Raw genomic sequence first — 17,493 nt, forward strand, 5'->3', positions numbered from 1 at the left:
ACTGGATTCGAACTGCCGACCTTCTGGTTAGCAGCCGAGCTCTTAACCACTATACCACCAGGGCTCCAGATTCGTTTAAACGCTGCAGAGTTCACTGCCGTCTCTCCCCTCCTGTGGCGTCCTCTTTTCTGAGCTCATTACTTTCAATCCCTTCTTACTTGACTACTTCCTATTATTTCAATCCTCAAAAGACAGATGATTTCTCTACTCAAAGTTTCCAGAGGAGGGAAACGGGAAAAACTTCTCATTTCTTTTAATGAAGTGAAACCTGGAAAAGGTAGCACAGCAAAAGCAGAGACCAATCCCACTTCTGAATACTGATATCAAAGCCCTAAATAAAATATGAAGAAACAGAATCCAATTACGTGTCCTTTAAGAACTACTGGAAATCAAAATCACAAGGATACCACTTCATGTCCACTAGGATGGCTATGATTGAAAAAAAGGGCAACCAGAACATAAAAAGTGCTGATAACGATGTGGAGAAATTGTAACTCTTATTCATGGCAGACGGGACTGTAAAATGGTGCAGCCACTGTGGAAAACTGGCAGGGCCTCGAGAAGTGAAAGGTAGATACCGGTGAAGGTTGAACAACATGATGAATGTGATTAACGTCACTGAATTGTATATGTAGCAATGTTGAGATGGTAAATGTCTTGTTATATATATATATTTACCATAATAAAAAAGAAGTTAAACAGAGTTATCATATGACCCAGCAATTCTACTTCTGGGTATTTATCCAAGAGATTTAAAAGTAGGGACTCAAACAGATACCTGTACACCAATGTTCACAGAAGCACTGTTCATAACAACCCAAAGGTAGAAACGACCCAAGTGTCCATCAACAGATGAATGTTGTTGTTGGTGTGTGCCAGCGAGTCACTTCCAACTCATAGTGACCCTATAGGACAGAGCAGAACTGCCCCATGGGATTTCCAAGACCGTAATTTTTATAGCAGATTGCCACATCTTTGTCATGCAGAGTGACTGGTGGGTTCAAGCCACGGACCTTTCTGTTAGCAGCCAAGCACTTAACCACTTCCTTCACAGATGAATGGATAAAAATATGTGGTATGTCCATACAATGGAATGTTATTCAGCCATAAAATGTAATAAGATGCAGATACCTGCTATGATGTGGCTGAACCTTGGAAACATTATGCTAAGAGAAAGATGCCTCCAAGCCTCACAAAGGCCACATACTGCACAATTCCATTTATATGAAATGTCCAGAATACCGGAAAAGGCAATAGGCAAATCCACAGCGACAGAAAGCAGATTAGTGGTTGCTAAGGGGAGGCAGGGGAAGAGGGTGGGAGCAGGCAATGGCAGTGACTGCTAAAGGGCACGGGTATTTGGGGGAGGAGATGAAAATGTTCTGGAATTAGATAGTGGTGATAGTTGCACGGAAACCCTAGTGGTGTAGTGGTTAAGTGCTACGGCTGCTAACCAAGAGGTTGGCAGTTCAAATCCACCAGGCGCTCCTTGGAAACTCTGTGGGGCAGTTCTACACTGTCCTATAGGGTCGCTATGAGTCATTGGTTTTTGATGGTTGCACAACTCTGTGACTATACTGGAAACCATTCAGTTGCTTGTTTTAAATGGATGAACTGAATGGTATGTGGAGATGCAATTGTTCTAACGTGAGAGCGGAAGGGAGACCTACTACCCAAAGGCTCCTGACACCCAGAGGCAGGCGGTGGGTATAAAGAAAGGAGTGTTGGACAGCAGGCCCATCTGTGACTTTGGGCAAGCCCCTTTGTGACTTTCTGCCTCAGTTTCCTCCTTTAGAGGGAGCATCACGACCCTTCACGAAACCCATCCCCACTCTTGGACAGCCCTCCTTTCTCTGTTGCGGCTGCAGCCCCGCCCCCCGCCCCGAACCCAGCCTCTCCTGGTATTTTCCCTCGCTTTCTGTCTCCGTCCCAAGCGTTCCTGGCCTGTGCTAACACCCATGGCCGGCAGCACCCTCCAGGTCCTGCCCTTGGCACCTTCGCCCTCTTCCTCATCTGCAACGCCCTTCATTCACCCTGCTTGGCTGAAGACAACTACACGCCCATCCCCAAGCTGCCCAGGGAACTGCCCCACCTTGGAAGTCCCACTCTATAGCCTTGCCCTCTTCCCAACCCTCACCTGGCCTCCTGCCCCACCAGACCCAGACCGGTGGAGCCTGCCAGGCAGCCTTGGGCCATCCCTTTTGCTCTCCACTCCCCCTCCTTTCCCACTTGGCAGAGTCTCAGCTTGTCATCGCACAGACACTAGCCAGCACCAGTAATCCCTGTGACCATGCTCTGCTCCTCTCCCTCATCCCCAACTTTGGGAGGAGATGGCACTCTCCACTCCCACCGACTGCAGGCTCCTTGAGGCAGGGCTAGGGCCTGATACACCTCTGTGGGCCCGGCAGCAAGTGGGGGTAAGCAGCACTCAGTTAGCTCTTCCTGGATCGGCCACTGGCCTTGCTCTTTCTTGGGGTGGTGCCACTCTGCAGTGGCAGGTCCCACACATCACTGTGCTGACCAGAATTAGCACGGCTGCCAGCACAGGGTTTGCAAGCAGAGCCAGGCCCTCAGGGTGCCTCACCAATTCGTGTTTCCTTAATCAGCTCCCCTTGTTGTCCAACAATGTTGCTCCTCTGAATGGTGACTCCTTACCTAACTCCCCGCACTCTCAGCAGATTTGGTCTCCTTCTTCACAGAAAAGACTGAGGCCACCAGGCAGGCCTGCTCCATATGTCCCTCAGTGCCCAATGTGTGTGTGTGTGACAACCACAGCCACAACAGTTGGCATTAACTGAGCACTAAGGTTCAGACCTCCTCTCTCCCACCTCTCCCAGCTCCCCTGTAACTAGATACCCTTATCCTCAGCCAAATATTTATGAACAAACATTTATTGAAACAAAATTTATAACAGCAAAGTCCTGAAGTCAACCTAAATATTCATCAAAAATCATATTTTCAAAACAATCTTAATTACACAGAAAAATACTCAACAATACAAAGTTACATGGATAAGCAGAATACAGACCTCTATCGATCTGTGTGTCTAGTAACGGTAGAATAGGTTATTTGGACCAACCTTCCCATCGAACACAACTAAAACACTGATTTTAAAAACACCCCCTTAATCAGTGGGATGCAGACCCCAAAATCTCATAAAAAGACCAGACTTAAGGGTCTGACTGAGACTAGAGGAATCCCGGTGGTCATGGTCCCCAAACCTTCTGTTGGCCCAGGACAGGAACCATTCCCAAAGACAACTCATCAAACATGGAAGGGACTGGACAATGGGTTGGAGAGAGATGTTGATGAAGAGTGAGCTACTTGTATCAGGTGGACACTTGAGACTGTGTTGGCATCTCCTGTCTGGAGGGGAGATAGGAGGGTAGAGAGGGTTAGAAACTGGCAAAATTGTCAAGAAAGGAGAGACTGGAAGGGCTGACCCATTAGGGGGAGAGTAAGTGGGAGTACAGAGTAAGGTGTATATAAGCTTATACGTGACAGACTGACTTGATTTGTAAACGTTCACTTAAAGCTCAATAAAAATTATCAAAAAAAAAAGAGTGGTTCTCAACCTTCACATTAGGGAATATTTTTTTTTTTAATTCTGGTTCCCTGACTCCAGCCCTGGAGATTCTGATTTAATTGATTTAGAGCGGGGCCTCAGCATTAGGATTTTTTTTTAAGCCCTTTTGGAGTCTCTAATGTGCAGCCAGAACTGATAACCACTCTCACTGGTATTCATTTGACAGGTTACAAAATACTTTCTGAAGAGCGGGATCCTGGGACTTATCACTGTATCGCCCAGGCCAAGCACAGTGCCTGGCCCAGAGTTTTTCACGAATATATTTTGTGAATAAAAATAAATGCCACTTGATTCTTTAAAAAAAAAAAACACCCCCTTAAAAGCACTGAAAACCTGAGGAGACAGTAAAGACAAAGCCTAAGAGACAGCAGGAATGAGAGAGCTGAGAGCCCATGCGCATGCAGCCACTTGCCCTGAGGGCATCTGCCAATCTGGACAAGGTTTGACTTTGGTTTTGGCAGCCTCCAAGGCAGACAAAAGAGACCGAAGAGGTCTTGGGGATGTCCCAAGGGCCCCCAGACCACAGTTTGAGAACCGCTGCTTTAGCGAATCTTCTGCACATCTGCATAAGAAATCTCACAGCAGAACTGCTCGAAATGGCCCCAAACTGGACACACCCAAGATGTCCATAAATACGAGAATGGATAAAATGAGTTGTGATATATTCAAACGGTGGAATAATACACAGCCATGAAAATGAATGAACTACAGCGTTGCACACGGCTCATCAACAACGTGGGTGAAAGAGGCACAAGAGATTACATGCGGTGTGATTCCATTTCGGCAAGGTTAAAAGGCAGTCAAAACTATGTAATTTCAAGGTGCATACACAGGTGGTAAAAGTATAAACCAAAGCAAGAAAATGACTGTCCCCAAAGTCAGTGTGACCCTAATACTCCTTAGCATGTTTTCTCCTTTTCAAAAGCTTGACATGACTAACACCATGATGAACCTGTAGGTTTTTCTCCTTCCTCTGCCAGCCTCCTCCTTTGCATAACCTTTGTTAATAACTTTCTTTTGACCTAATGCTAATGGCTTTGTTCTTTGTTTTGATCTGCTACAAATAACTTTGTTTTGTTCTGTCCAATCACCTGTGACTTACAACCCCCCACAGGGAAATCAGAGCCCAGGTGTCTGACATGTGTTATCTTTAGCCTGATAAAGAGATGTCGGGCATGTATCTCTACAGTCTGAGAAAGAGTCTTTTGTCACTATCTTGTAATGAATAACTCCTCTGGCCATGCCATCTGTGGGCTACAAAGACACTTCTAACCCTTGTAAAAATTCTACATAAGCTCTAATGAAAAATTGCTCCTTGGGACTTCATAGAGACAGCCTGCATTCCTGTTGGGTCCCCGGTGGTGTATATATCTCCTAAATAAACTTTCTCGCTCTTTCTGACTCAGAGTACATTTCATTGGCTCAACTGCTCCAGGGCACAGACCCTAAGCAGACAACATCAGGATAATGGTTACCTCTCAGGGGAAGGGAAGGGCTGTGATCAGGAAGGCACAGGGGGGTCTACTCGGGTGCTGTACCTGACTGTTTGATAAATACCGATGACTATAACCCACACAAGGTTTTCACTTTATACTTATTCCTTAAACGGTAGGTCTAGGCCTTGCGTGCTTCCCTGGATACATGTTACATTTCACAAAAAAGCAAAAGCTAGACACACAGTGTGATGCCAATAAAGCAAAATGTATATTCGTGGCTAGAGAACATTAATGAAGTACCGTGTTCCAGCATGTTCACGATGAGTATCCCTAGGTGATAGGTTTTGTGGTTTCTCTACACTTCTCTGCATCGTCCACGTTTACCGCAAAGAGCGCACGTTACCCTTGTAATCAGAAAATCATACAACGTATTGAAAAAGCCGAGATCGTCGTCTAAAACGGACACTAACAATGGTCAACACACAATAGATGACACCAGCCGTCTGTGGAAACCCGCACAGAAAAAAACTAGAGTCTGGAAACGTGCCTGATCTAACTAGAAGGAGCTCAAATTTCGTCGAGGAGTCTAGCGTGTATTCGGAGAGTGGGCTCAACTGACACCACCAATCCACAAAGATTGGCTGTGATATGATTTATTCCAGCATGTCTATCCTGAGGCAACGTGATGACTCATGAGGAATACAGAAAACAGAGAGTGGAATTACAGAGCATATGCCCAGCTCTACTGCAGTTCTTCTCCACTGGGGGTGATTTTGCCCCCAGGGGACATTTGACAACATCTGGAGTTATTTCTGGTTGTCAAGACTGGGAGAGCAGGTGCGACTGGCATCTAGTGGGTAGAGGCCAGGTATGCTCCTAAACATCCTACAATGCACAGGGCAGCCCCCACCACAAAGAGTTATCCTGCCCCAATGGCAATAGCGCCAAGGTTAAGAACCCCTGCTCTCTAGCCTCTATCCAGGAAAGAAAGTGATCAACCCTCAATGACTCTTCTGTAAGTTGAAATAATCTGAGGTGGAGAAAGGCAAACCCCCAGGCTGCTCTACCTTGATTGGCAATCCAAATCTCTCAAGACCCACGCTACTGGAGCTCCTCCAAGGCTGCTGCATGCCAGGCAATGTGCTCTCTGAAAGGGGCCTCCTCCATGGAGAAAGCCTATGCTAACAAGGCCAGGTCTAGCTCACAGAGCATCAGTTCTGGAAGGACCCCAGAGACTGCTGGTCCATCTGCCTCACTGGAGAAAGAACCTGACAGCTGAGGGTAACATGGCATCAAGGGAAGAGGCTGCCAGGGAGCTAAGCTCCTAACCCATACAATAATGACCGTGCATGATAGTGATCATCTCATCGAAGAACCAGGGAGTTAGTTAGAGAAGTGTGCACTGTAACAGAGCCACAAGCAGTTAATGTCCCAAAGAGGAGGCAGCACTTCAGCCAGGCCTTGGAACCTGAGCGGGCTTGTGTGGCAGTTTTAAAAATGGCAAGAAATCCCTTGACACTCCCATTGAGAGACGGACTAGCCTCTGTGATCCATAGCCTACAGAAAGCAGGAAGGTGACACTGTGTGACTTCCAAGGCCATGGGCTAGGCATGTACCCAAAAGAATGGAAAACAGGTGGTCAAACAAAAACATGGACACCAGTGTTGACAGCAGCACTGTTCACAATAGCCAAAAAGAGAAAACCACCCAAATATCCATCAAAAGATGAATGGATAAACAAAATGTGGCCCATCCATACAGTGGAATATTATCTGGCCACACAAAGGAATGAAGTATTGATGTATGCTACAACGTGGATGAACCTCAAAAAAATTATGTTCAGTGAAAGAAGCCACACATGAAAGGGCACATATTATACCCAGAAAAGGCAAATTCATGGCAACAGAAAGATGAGTGGTTGCCAGGGGTTGAGGAAAAGGGGAAATGGGCAGTGACTGCTTTAATTGGAATGGGGATCCCATTTGGGGTGATGAAAAAGTTCTGGAACTAGACAGAGGTGATAGGTGCACAACACTGTGAATATACTAAATACCACTGAATTGTACACATCAAAATGGTTACAATGGTAAATTTTATGTGTATTTTACCACAATAAAAAAAAGTTTGAGAAGCTAGTTTACTCTGTAAACCTTCATCTAATGTACAATAAAAATTACATATATAAATTTTTTAAAAATTGGCAAAAAAAGTGAGAGTTATCATCTTGCTCTTAAAAGGAAAAATATTCCCCTGAATAAATATTCCTGCAAACAAATTTTTTTTTTGTATTTCAAAAACATTGTAAGAATTCAATCCACAGAATGGGAGAAAATATGTCAAATCGTATATCTGATAAGGTTCTAGTTGGGAATGATAGCTTATGGGTACGGTTTCTTTTTGAAGTGATAAAAAGTTCTAAAATTGATTGTGGTGATTGTTTCACAAATTTCTGAATATATTTTTTAAAAACATTAAATTGTACACTTTAAATGAAAAAAAGTTTTTAAAAAGCCATGTGACTTCCACCTTGTTCACTGGAATCCATCTAGGGCCCTGAAAGTCCCTGTAAGGAGTTCAAATACAGCCACCATGCTGTAAGGAAGCCCAAGTCACAAGGAGAGGCCACGTGAAGGAGTTCCAGTTGATAGTCCCAGCTGAGCTCAGCCTTTAACATGTGAGTAAGAAAACCTCCAGATGATTCTAGCTCCCAGCTACTGGAGACCTCCCAGCTGAGGCCCTAGACACTGTGGAGCAGAAAATGTACCCTTCTGAATCCCTAACCCACAGAATCTATGAACATAATAAAATGATGGCTGTTCTAAGCCACTAAGTCTGCAGTGGTTTGTCATGCAGCAATAGATAATGGGAATAGCTTTTAACAGAAAGAGAAAAGGGGATGAAAATCTTCTACACGGAGAGCATATCATGAACAATGGAATCCTTGTGGCTCTCTTATAACATGCATGATGGTTACGATGGAATATAAGCCCCTTGAGGGCAGGGTCCATGATTTATCTGGTTCACTTTCACCCACAGTGCCTCACGCAGGACCTGGCTCAGTAACTGCTCATTCACATATTAAAGCAGTTGCCATAGAGTTGATTCCAACTCATGGGAACCCCATGTGTGTCAGAATAGAACTGTATTCCACAGCATTTGCAATGGCTGATTTTTTTGCTAGGTCTTTCTTCCAAGGTGCCTTGGGGTGGACTTGTATCCCCAACCTTTTGATTAGCAGCTGAGCATGTTCATGACTTGCACTACCCAGGGGCTCCATCATTCTAGGTACTGAGGATAAAGCAAACAACAACAAAGTCCCCGCTCACATGGAGTTCAAAGTCTAGTGGCGGAGATGATTATGAGGGTGGGGAGGGAAAACCACTAACTACATAGATAGTAGAGAAGTGTCAACTTCAGTGAAGGGAAGAACATACAACAGAGGAGAAGTCAGCATAACTGGACCAAAGCAAAAGCATGTTTCCTAGATATAACTAAACACTTTGAGGGACCGAGTAGCTGCGGCTGGGGGCTGGAGACCATAGTCTTGGGGGACATCTAGGTCAATTAGCATAACATAGTTCATAAAGAAAATATTCTACCTCCCACTTGGTGGGGTCTTAAAAGCTTGCGAGAGGACATCTAAGATACAACTATTGGTTCCATCCGACCTGGGGCAGTGGACAACGATGAAAACCAAAGACACAAGGAAAATATTAGCTCAAAGGACTAAAGGACCACATGAACCAGAGACTCCACAAGCCTGAAACCAAAAGAACTAAATGGTGCCTGGCTACCACCAATGACCACTCTGACAGGGATCACAACAGAAGTGTCCTGGACAGAGTGGGAGAAAAATGTAGAACAGAATTCAAATTCATGTAAAAAGACCAGATTTAATGGTCTGACAGAGACTGGAGGAACCACCTAGACTATGGCCCCCAGAAACTCTGCTAACCCAGAACTGAAATCATTCCCAAAGCCCATTTTTCAGACAAAGATTAGATGGGCCTATAAAACAAAAAATAACACATGAGGAACATGCTTCTTTGTTCAAATATATGAGACCAAATGGGCAATTCCTGTCCAAAAGCAAGACGAGAAGGCAAGAAAGGACAGGAACAGGACGAATGGACACAGGGAGCCCAGGGTAGAAAGGGGGAGCGTGCTGTCACATTGTGGGGATTGCAACCAATGTCACAAAACAATGCGTATAAATTTTCGAATGAGAAATTAACTTAAGCTGTAAACTTTCACCTCAAGCACAATAAAATTTAAAAAGTCTACTGGCAGAGACAAACAGTAAGCAAATAAACAGGTGAACATACAGTATCAGGGGTAAATGCTTTGAAGGAAAAGAAAGCAGGCTAGGGGGTAGAAGGGATTGGTGATACTACAGGTAGGGTGGTCGGGAATGCCTCTCCAAGGTGGCACCATTTGTGTAAAAGGTAGAAGAAAAGGGGCAAAGGACCATGTGCCTAGCTGGGGAGGGGCTTCTAGCAGAGGGAAGGGCAAATGGGAAGGCTCTGAGGTGGGGAAGCCCTTGGCCTATTCCAGGACTAGCAGGGAGCCCAGGATGGCTGGAACACAGCTAGCCAGGGCAGGGGCAGGTGGGAGGAAGCCAGGCTTTATTTTCATAACAACTGGAAGCAGCTGGAGGGTTCTGAGCAGAGGAGGGAGGCATTGGATTAAGGAGGTTTCTAAAAGCTCCCTCTGGTAGCTGTGTGGAGACTGGACGGTAGAGTGTAGGAGTGGGCACCAGGGCACCAGTTGGGAGGTCACTGCTGGGGGTACAAGGCCCAGGCATGGGGGACAGCCAGGGAGGGTTTGAGAAAAGGCTAGAGTCTGGATAGATTTGAGGGTGGTCATGGTGCTCAGCTGCCAGATCACATGTGGGGTGTAAGGGAAAGAAGGTGTGGAAGAGTGGCTGGAGCCACCAGAAGGGTGGGGTCTGCGGGAAGAGCAGGCATGAAGGGAAAAGCAGACGCTCAGTTCTGAACAGGATCCCAGAGATGCCTGTTAGCAGGGGTAAGAGTCCAAATATTCCCTAGGCTGTGAGCAGCCCTGCTGGTGCAGTGGTAAAGTGAGCCTGGCTGCTAACTGAAAGGTCAGTGGTTCAAACCCACCCTCTGAGGCAGTTCTACCCTGTCCTACGGGGCCACTATGAGTAGAATCAACTCCATGGCAATTTTTTTTTACTGGCCAGGGCATTAATCCATTGGTTGCTGGATTATGATGGGGGCCAGGGGCCTGGGAGAGGGGCTGGGATTCAGTTGATGGGGGGGAGGGAGTATTTCAAACAGAAGTATTTCAATGTCCTAACCACTAGTCCTCACAACTGGACCAATAAACAACATAATGATAAACAGAGAAAACACTGAAGTTGTTAAGGATTTCATTTTACTTGGATCCACAATCAATGCCCATGGAAGCAACAGTCAAGAAATCAAACAACCTACTGCATTGGGCAAATCTGTTGCAAAAGACCTCTTTAAAATGTTAAAAAGCAAAGATGTCACTTTGAGGACTAAGGTGCACCTGACCCAAGTCATGATATTCTCATACAAAAGCTGGGCAATGAAGAAGGAAGACTGAAGAAGAACTGAAGCCTTTGAATTGTGGTGCTGGTGAAGAATACTGAATATACCATGGACTGCCAGAAGAAAGACTCTGTCTTGGAAGTACAACCAGAATGCTCCTTAGAAACAAGGCTGTCGCCTTTTGGAAGCAGATCACCAGGCCTATCTTCTGAGTTACCCTCTGGGTGGATTTGAACCGCCAGCCTTCTGGCTAGTAGTTCAGTGTTTAACTGTTTGCCCCACCCAGGGACTCCTCCTGCAGGGGGTATCACCTCTAATTTGGAAAACGATTGCAAACAGAAGCATCTAGCAATGCCAGCCCAATGTTGTCTACCCTCTCCTTTAAACAGGCATTCACTGAGCAGAGACCTCTCTGTGTGGGACTCAATGGCAGCAGCAGTTTTCAAGCTTGTTTGCTCGTTTGTTTTACAGCTGCAGAGTCCTTTGACACCTTATGAAAAGGCAGAGGAAGAAAACCAAGGAAAGCAGAGCTGGAAATTGGCTGAAGGCTGGAGTAGGGATCCAGGCCCACCCACTCCTGCACTGATCCTCTGCCCTCCCCCACCTTGGGTGAGGAAATCAACAAAATTAACTGAAACCAGGGCAGTGAGAAGGGACACTTGTGGCACAGACAGGCCCCAAGCCCTCTGTCTGTCAGCCCCAGGCTGCACCCTGCTCCAAGCATGGCCATCAGGACTGGGTGTGGGGCTCTCGGGAGACAGCCAGTAGCCCCCACCAAGGGTAGAGGTGCAGGCTCTGATTTCCTTGTGAACGTGTTCAGGATCAAACCCAAGCAACAGAAATCCAACCATCTCCCAGGGTGCTCAGGGATGCTTCTAAATGTTCACTGTTGCCCCAAGAGCATGGCTGTGATCTGATCTCCTGCACATTTATTTTAAAACCCTGACCTGATATTATACTGGAGATTGATTTCAAATGGAAAAATTGAAACAGTGTAAAGAAACATCACAAACTAGTTTTTTCCAAAACAATGAAGAGAACAGGATATAAAATCTAACCCTTAGCTTCTGTTTTAACTCCCTACTGCAGCTATAACAAATTACCACAGACTGAGAACAACACAAATTTATTCTTTTACAGTTCTAGAGGTCAGAGGTCTGGAATTGGTCTCACTGGGCTAAAATCAAGGTGTCAGCAGGGCTGCTTTCCTTTCTGGAAGCTCTAGGGTGCAATTCATTTCCTTGTCTTTTTCAGCTGCTGGAGCCCTGGTGGTGCAGCGGTTGCTGTGGTGGTTAAGCACTCGGCTGCTAATCAAAAGGTCAGAACCCAAGAGCCACTGTGCGGGAGGAAGATGTGGCAGTCGACTTCCATCAAGATTTACAGCCTTGGAAACCCTATGGGGCAGCTCTACTCTGTCACATGGGGTCCCTATGAGTCAGAATCGACTCAATGGTACCAGGTTAGAGCCCACCCACATCCCTTGGCTTGTGGCCCCCTTCCTCCACCTTCAAAGCCAACAATGGTGAGTCAAGTCCTTCTCACATTGCATGCTGCTGACACTGCCTGCTCTTCTGCTCCCCTCCACTTTTCAGGACCCTGGTGATTATATTTTCCAGGATAATCTCTTCATCTAAAAGCCAACTGATTAGCAACCTTAATCCCACCTGCTACTTTAATTGCCGTTTACCACATGAGGTAACATATTCAGAGGTTCCAGGGATCAGAATGTGGACATGTTTGGGGGCCATCAGTCTACAAACCACAGCTTCCCACTCTCCCCTGTGTGCAACACCTAAACCCAGTGCCGTCGAGTCGATTCTGACTCCTAGCGACCCTATAGGACAGAGCAGAACTGCCCCATAGAGTTTCCAAGGAGCGTCTGGTGGATTCAAACTACGGACCCTTTGGTTAGCAACTGTCGCACTTAACCACTACACCACCAGGATTTCTGTGCAACACCTACGTGCGCCAAAAGCTTTTCGGGCCTGTTCCTAACGTGTTTATGATGACCTTAAGCTTTTAGATGCACACCAGGATTCACCAGTCAGTGGGTGTCTGAGCAACTCAGGGAGGGCCAAGTCTAGGTCAGAGGACAAGATCCCCTCCAGCCAGGGCTCTGTGGCAGGCCAAGAGCAGCCAAGGAGTAACATGCCCAGAAGTGTAAAGAGTAAGAAAGGATGCACACCAGGAATAGCAAACACCAGGTAGAGAAGAAACCAGAACAGGAAAGTTAGTGAATCTGGAAGGTATCTTTCCTGAAAGCACAAAGACTGAAACCAGCCCCCTAACTCCGACTTCCCTGAGGGGGCAAAATTGGCCTCAGCGGCAGCACCTTCACCACAGGCAATTTCAAGTCCTTCCTCAGTACCCACTAACACTGACTCTGTGTGGTTTCTGTGTTTTTTAATCAAACCAAACATGGTTTAGTTACCTGGTTTCCAAGGCGATGGTGGGGAGAGGGATGTGACTTGTGACAGCAATGAGGGGGCCAAAAGCAATCACAGCAGGTGAGGCTAAAAGACAAATAGTCCCTAACCCTCTGTCAGTCAGGTGAATGACTGGTGTGACCCTGAGCCATCGACAGAAGGGAAGGTTCCCCTCCCTAGGAGCCACCTCTCTCTACACATTCCTATCCCATGGGCCAGTCGCAAACTCAGGAAGGAAGGGTGATGCAGCTCTGGACCCACTCTGCAGGTGTCCCTGCAACCCTCAAGGCTTATGCCTGGACCCCACCTGCCATCTCAGCAGCACCAGGACCTGGTGCCCCTCTGTTCTCACCTCCTCCCAACCAAACCCAAGGCCCCTGAAGACCAATCTAACCCAGGGGTCACCTGCTGTCACTTGTTTTGCTTGGCCTGCACAGTGTATTTTTTATGGAGATATAATTCACAATAGGTCACCTGCTTAAAGTATTCAATTCAGTGGTTTTTAAGTACACTCACAAGGTTGAGCAACCATTACCACTATCTAGTTCCAGAACATTCTCATCACCCCAAACAAAAACTGCATGCCCACTAAGCATTAACTCCCCATTCTCTCTTCCCCCCTGGCCCCTGGAAACCACTAATCTGCTTTCTGACTCCATGCATTTGCCTGTTCTGGACATTTCATATAAATGGGATCAGACACTATGTGGTCCTTCGTGTCTGGTTTCTTTCACTTAGCATCATGTTTTCAAGGTTTTCCACGGTGTATTTTTAAAGCATGACTTGGAATGTCTTAGGCACTATGAATAATACCCACTAACATTAGAAAAGAGCCTGTTGTGTGCCAGGCACTGTGCTAAGTGCTTTATACTTTTGTACTCATTTAATCCTAACAGCAAGCCCATAAGCTGGATATGTTTATAGATGAGGAAACCGAGGCACAGACTTGCCAGAGGTCACGCTAGCACTGGGCAAGCTTGCGCCAAAGCCTGCACTCTTCATCTGTAGGCTGGGTTATCTCTAAGGGAGCAGGCACTCATCTGTTTGCCAATGTCTCAACACACTTATCCTCGGCTCTCTTCTCACATTTCTATAACCTACCCAATCCCTGTAAGTATCTGCATTTGTAGTCCTTGCTTTGGTTATTCACACCAATCTGAGTTCCAATCCAGTTCTGCTACAGACTTTGTGTGACCTCAGATAAGTTACAAAACCTTTCTGGGCTACTGTTTTCATCTGGGTTCTGGGTTACCACCCAATTACTTTTCAACAGTGTATGCCAAGGGCCATTACGAACATCAGGAGGCGATATGGGTCATAGTGCCAACCTTTCAGGGTTGTTATGGGGGGTACGTGTGTGTGCAGCACAGAGGGCAGGCCCATGGAGGGCATTCCGGAAATGGAGCCCTCGTTATGACGAAGAACACCCACACCACTGAGACTCCTCCCAGATGCTCAAAAGAACAGCTTCCGTTTCCCTAGGCACATACAGGCTGCATTATCTGTCCTCAAGGGGTTTTTAAGAGCTAGTCAAATACACAGTGGACTGAAAACTGATAGCTAATTAGGAAGGCATGACTTGTTAACTGCCCTGTAAACTCCTGGGAGCCTAAAGTCTGTCTGTACTTGCCAGAGTCTGGAGGGCTTTCACAAAGCATGCTTCCATGTGCTTCTGCAGGCCACTCCCCCTGCTTCACTACTCTACTTAGGCCCAGGGTCAGGAAGCCCATGGCTCTTGGGCAGGCCCACCCGCACCACCCACGCCACTGTTCCAGTACCCCAAGACAGCCAGTGGATGCCTAACCAAGCACCCACTCTGTTTGTTCATTTCAACACAGCAGCTCAGAAACTGCAACTGCCCTGACCCCAGGAGGAGACCAACAGGAACATGAGATTTGGCCTCATCTTTCGATCAAAAGATCCTGAAAACTAGACCCCTAACTTGAAACAAAAGCTGTTTGTGGTTCAGCTGTCTTAATTAAAACAAAACAAGAAAAAAAAAAAAACAGGTCATTGGGTAGCAGTCTCATCTGGTTGAATCCCAGCTCTGCCTCTTCCAAGCTATGTAGACCACAGGCTTCTCACGGGTGATGCAGGGATAAGACGTAACCTGCAATATAGCTGGGGGAACTGGAAACAATATATGCGAAGGGCCTGGCTCACAGCAATCACACAGTAGGTGTAGCTGGCGGCAGGACTGCAGACCTAGGCATGGCACACCCCTGGTCCCCTTGAGACACCTTTTGAGTTGTTAGATATGATACGAAGCAACCTGAGGTTCAGAGGACTCACTTTCTCAAAAGCAGTTGGCCACTATATGGTAGAAGACCTAGACTGCCTCCACATCTAAGGCATTAGCCTAGTGCTTAAAAGCAGGGACTCTGGAGTCAGAAAAGTCCGGGACCAAATCCTAGCTCCGCCACTTAATTGCTGGGGGACCTTTGGCAAGTTACATCCCCTCTGTGCCTCCTGTGCCTCTGTTTCCTCATCCGTCAAATGGCTGCATTGATTTTTGACTTCCTCCACCACCCTCTAATTCAACTAGGGTAATGTGTGACAGGGACAATCTGAGACCTGATCATTTCTATTCCATACCTTCTCAATGCACATACCATATTGAAGACTCTCAGAAGACAGCCTTGAAAGAGTATCTTTGTTCTAACTTTTCTGTGCTCCCACTTTGAAATATTCCATGTCGTTAGATGCAAGTCAATCACATGATTACGGTTTTCCCACAAATGCATCACCACCAAAATAAAAATTTTATACCAACTGGGAAAGATTAAAAAAAAGAAAATTCAACAACCCTTTAACCCCTTAGCTCGCTTTATTTTTCCTCATAGCACTGACAATACATGACACATATTTTGTTGTTTGTGCTTTGTCTCTCTCCCCACTAGAGCCATAGTGTGGGACCTTTGGAGACTGCTGAATGGCTCTTCTTGTATTGACTCCACAAGGTTGGCCACATGGAAAACATTTCTGCATCTCTGGCAAAATTGCCTGGGCTAGTGCTGTGCATTGTTTTTCAGTGGTCCTTACATAAGATAAATTTTACTAGAACACAGTAGTAGGTAGGACAAAGGTTCTTTTTCGCTGAGCTCATGTTTTTCACTAGGTGAGTTTGCCTTCATTACCAGGATTCACTTAGTACCCGTTTGAGACCCTATTTTTAACCGCAGGCTGCATTTAATCTAAGGAAATGCCTCTCAAACCTGAATGTACCTGCGAACTCCCCGGGAAGCCTGTAAAATGCAGTCGGCCTCATGAGGCCTGGGGTGGGTCCTGGGATGCTGCCTTTCTAACAAGCTTCCAGGAGATGCCCATGGGACCTCGCTTGAAGTTGCAAGGGTCTAAGAAACGTGTTCCCTTGACTCAGCGGAATTTCCCTCTCCTGATCAAAGTCTGATCAATGGCTCCGAAACCTGAGCGGGCACCCGAGCCCCCTGGGGAGCTGGTTAGCCCTCACGCTCCCACCCCCGCCCCCCCGCCCCGCGATCTTTAGGGAAGGGAGTTCCCCAGGTTCTTCTGCGGCATGTGGCGTCGCGGCAAATGTTGCGGGGCCCTGCTCTAGGGAATGGGTGTCCTCTTCAAGGTTTTCCCAACTCTCCCGGGGACAGCTGTTGCCACGGTGGCGACACCTGCTAGTTCAGGATGCTGGGGGGGGGCGGGGAGGTGGAGGGGGAGCTAAATCATTTTGCTGCTTTTTTTTTTTTTTTTTACCCCGAGGCCCCCGCTCCGGCCACAGCGACCCACGGCGGGGTCACCACCGGCTCTCGGCCCGCAGCGCCCGCCGCCCCTCCGCCGCAGGCCGCGGGCGGGGGCCGGGCCGCTCATGCGCACAGCGCCCCCCGGCCGGCCGGCCCGGCGGGTCCCCGCGCGCCCCCCGGCGCGCCCCCCGGCGCGCCCCGCCCGCCTTACCTCTCTGGACCAGGGTGGCCAAGGAGAAAGCGAGGCCCACCAGGAACGCCAAGCGGCAGGCCGCCATGCCTGGGAGCGGGCAGAGGGCCCGGGAGCCGCACAGTTAGCTCGAGAGTGCTCGGGGGCAGCCGCCCAGGCGCAGGGGGAGGAGGAGCCGGGGGCGGAGCCCAAAGCCCTGCAGGGCCCGCCCCGGCCCGGCGCGCGCGGCGCGTTCCCGACAGGGCGGGGAGGGGCGCGCGCCCGGCTGAGGCGAGGCGAGGCCAGGCAGAGCGGGGCGAGGCCGCAGTCTCCTGGCTGGGGCTGCGGCGGGGGCGGGGCGGGGCGAGGCTGCAGTCTCGGGGGCGGGGCGGGGCGAGGGGCCGGGCTGCCGCGGGGGCGGGGCCGCGGCTGCTGGAGGGTGGGGCGGTTTGTGAGCCGAGGCGGCGCCAGCCCAGCGGCCTGGCCAACCGTGAGGTGACCTTGGGCCCGCGGTGGCTGGATGTCTTGGTCTAAGGATGGTCCCTGGGTTCCCACCGGCTGCGGTTCCAGGAGGGAGCCCCGCGCTGGCCACAGCTGCTGCCGTCCGGCGCTCCGCGGCCCCGCCGGAG

General features: G+C 48.1%; 1 protein-coding gene across 3 annotated transcripts in view; it reads right to left on the reverse strand.

Annotated features, from left to right (window-relative positions):
• CD99L2 (CD99 molecule like 2) overlaps positions 1-17,055 on the reverse strand; it is a 105,887-nt gene extending 88,832 nt beyond the window's left edge. For all 3 annotated transcript variants that reach the window (XR_010319689.1, XM_064277721.1, XM_064277720.1), the window contains exon 1: positions 16,907-17,055. Coding sequence is in view for 2 of the 3 variants with exons in the window: in XM_064277721.1 (XP_064133791.1) it covers positions 16,907-16,973 (67 nt within the window). In the remaining variant the exon portion in view is untranslated. The remainder of the gene's footprint in view (positions 1-16,906) is intronic.
• Positions 17,056-17,493: the final 438 nt, after the last annotated feature.

This window comes from Loxodonta africana, chromosome X (genome assembly GCF_030014295.1).
Source record: "Loxodonta africana isolate mLoxAfr1 chromosome X, mLoxAfr1.hap2, whole genome shotgun sequence".
Taxonomy (NCBI): Eukaryota; Metazoa; Chordata; class Mammalia; order Proboscidea; family Elephantidae; genus Loxodonta; species Loxodonta africana.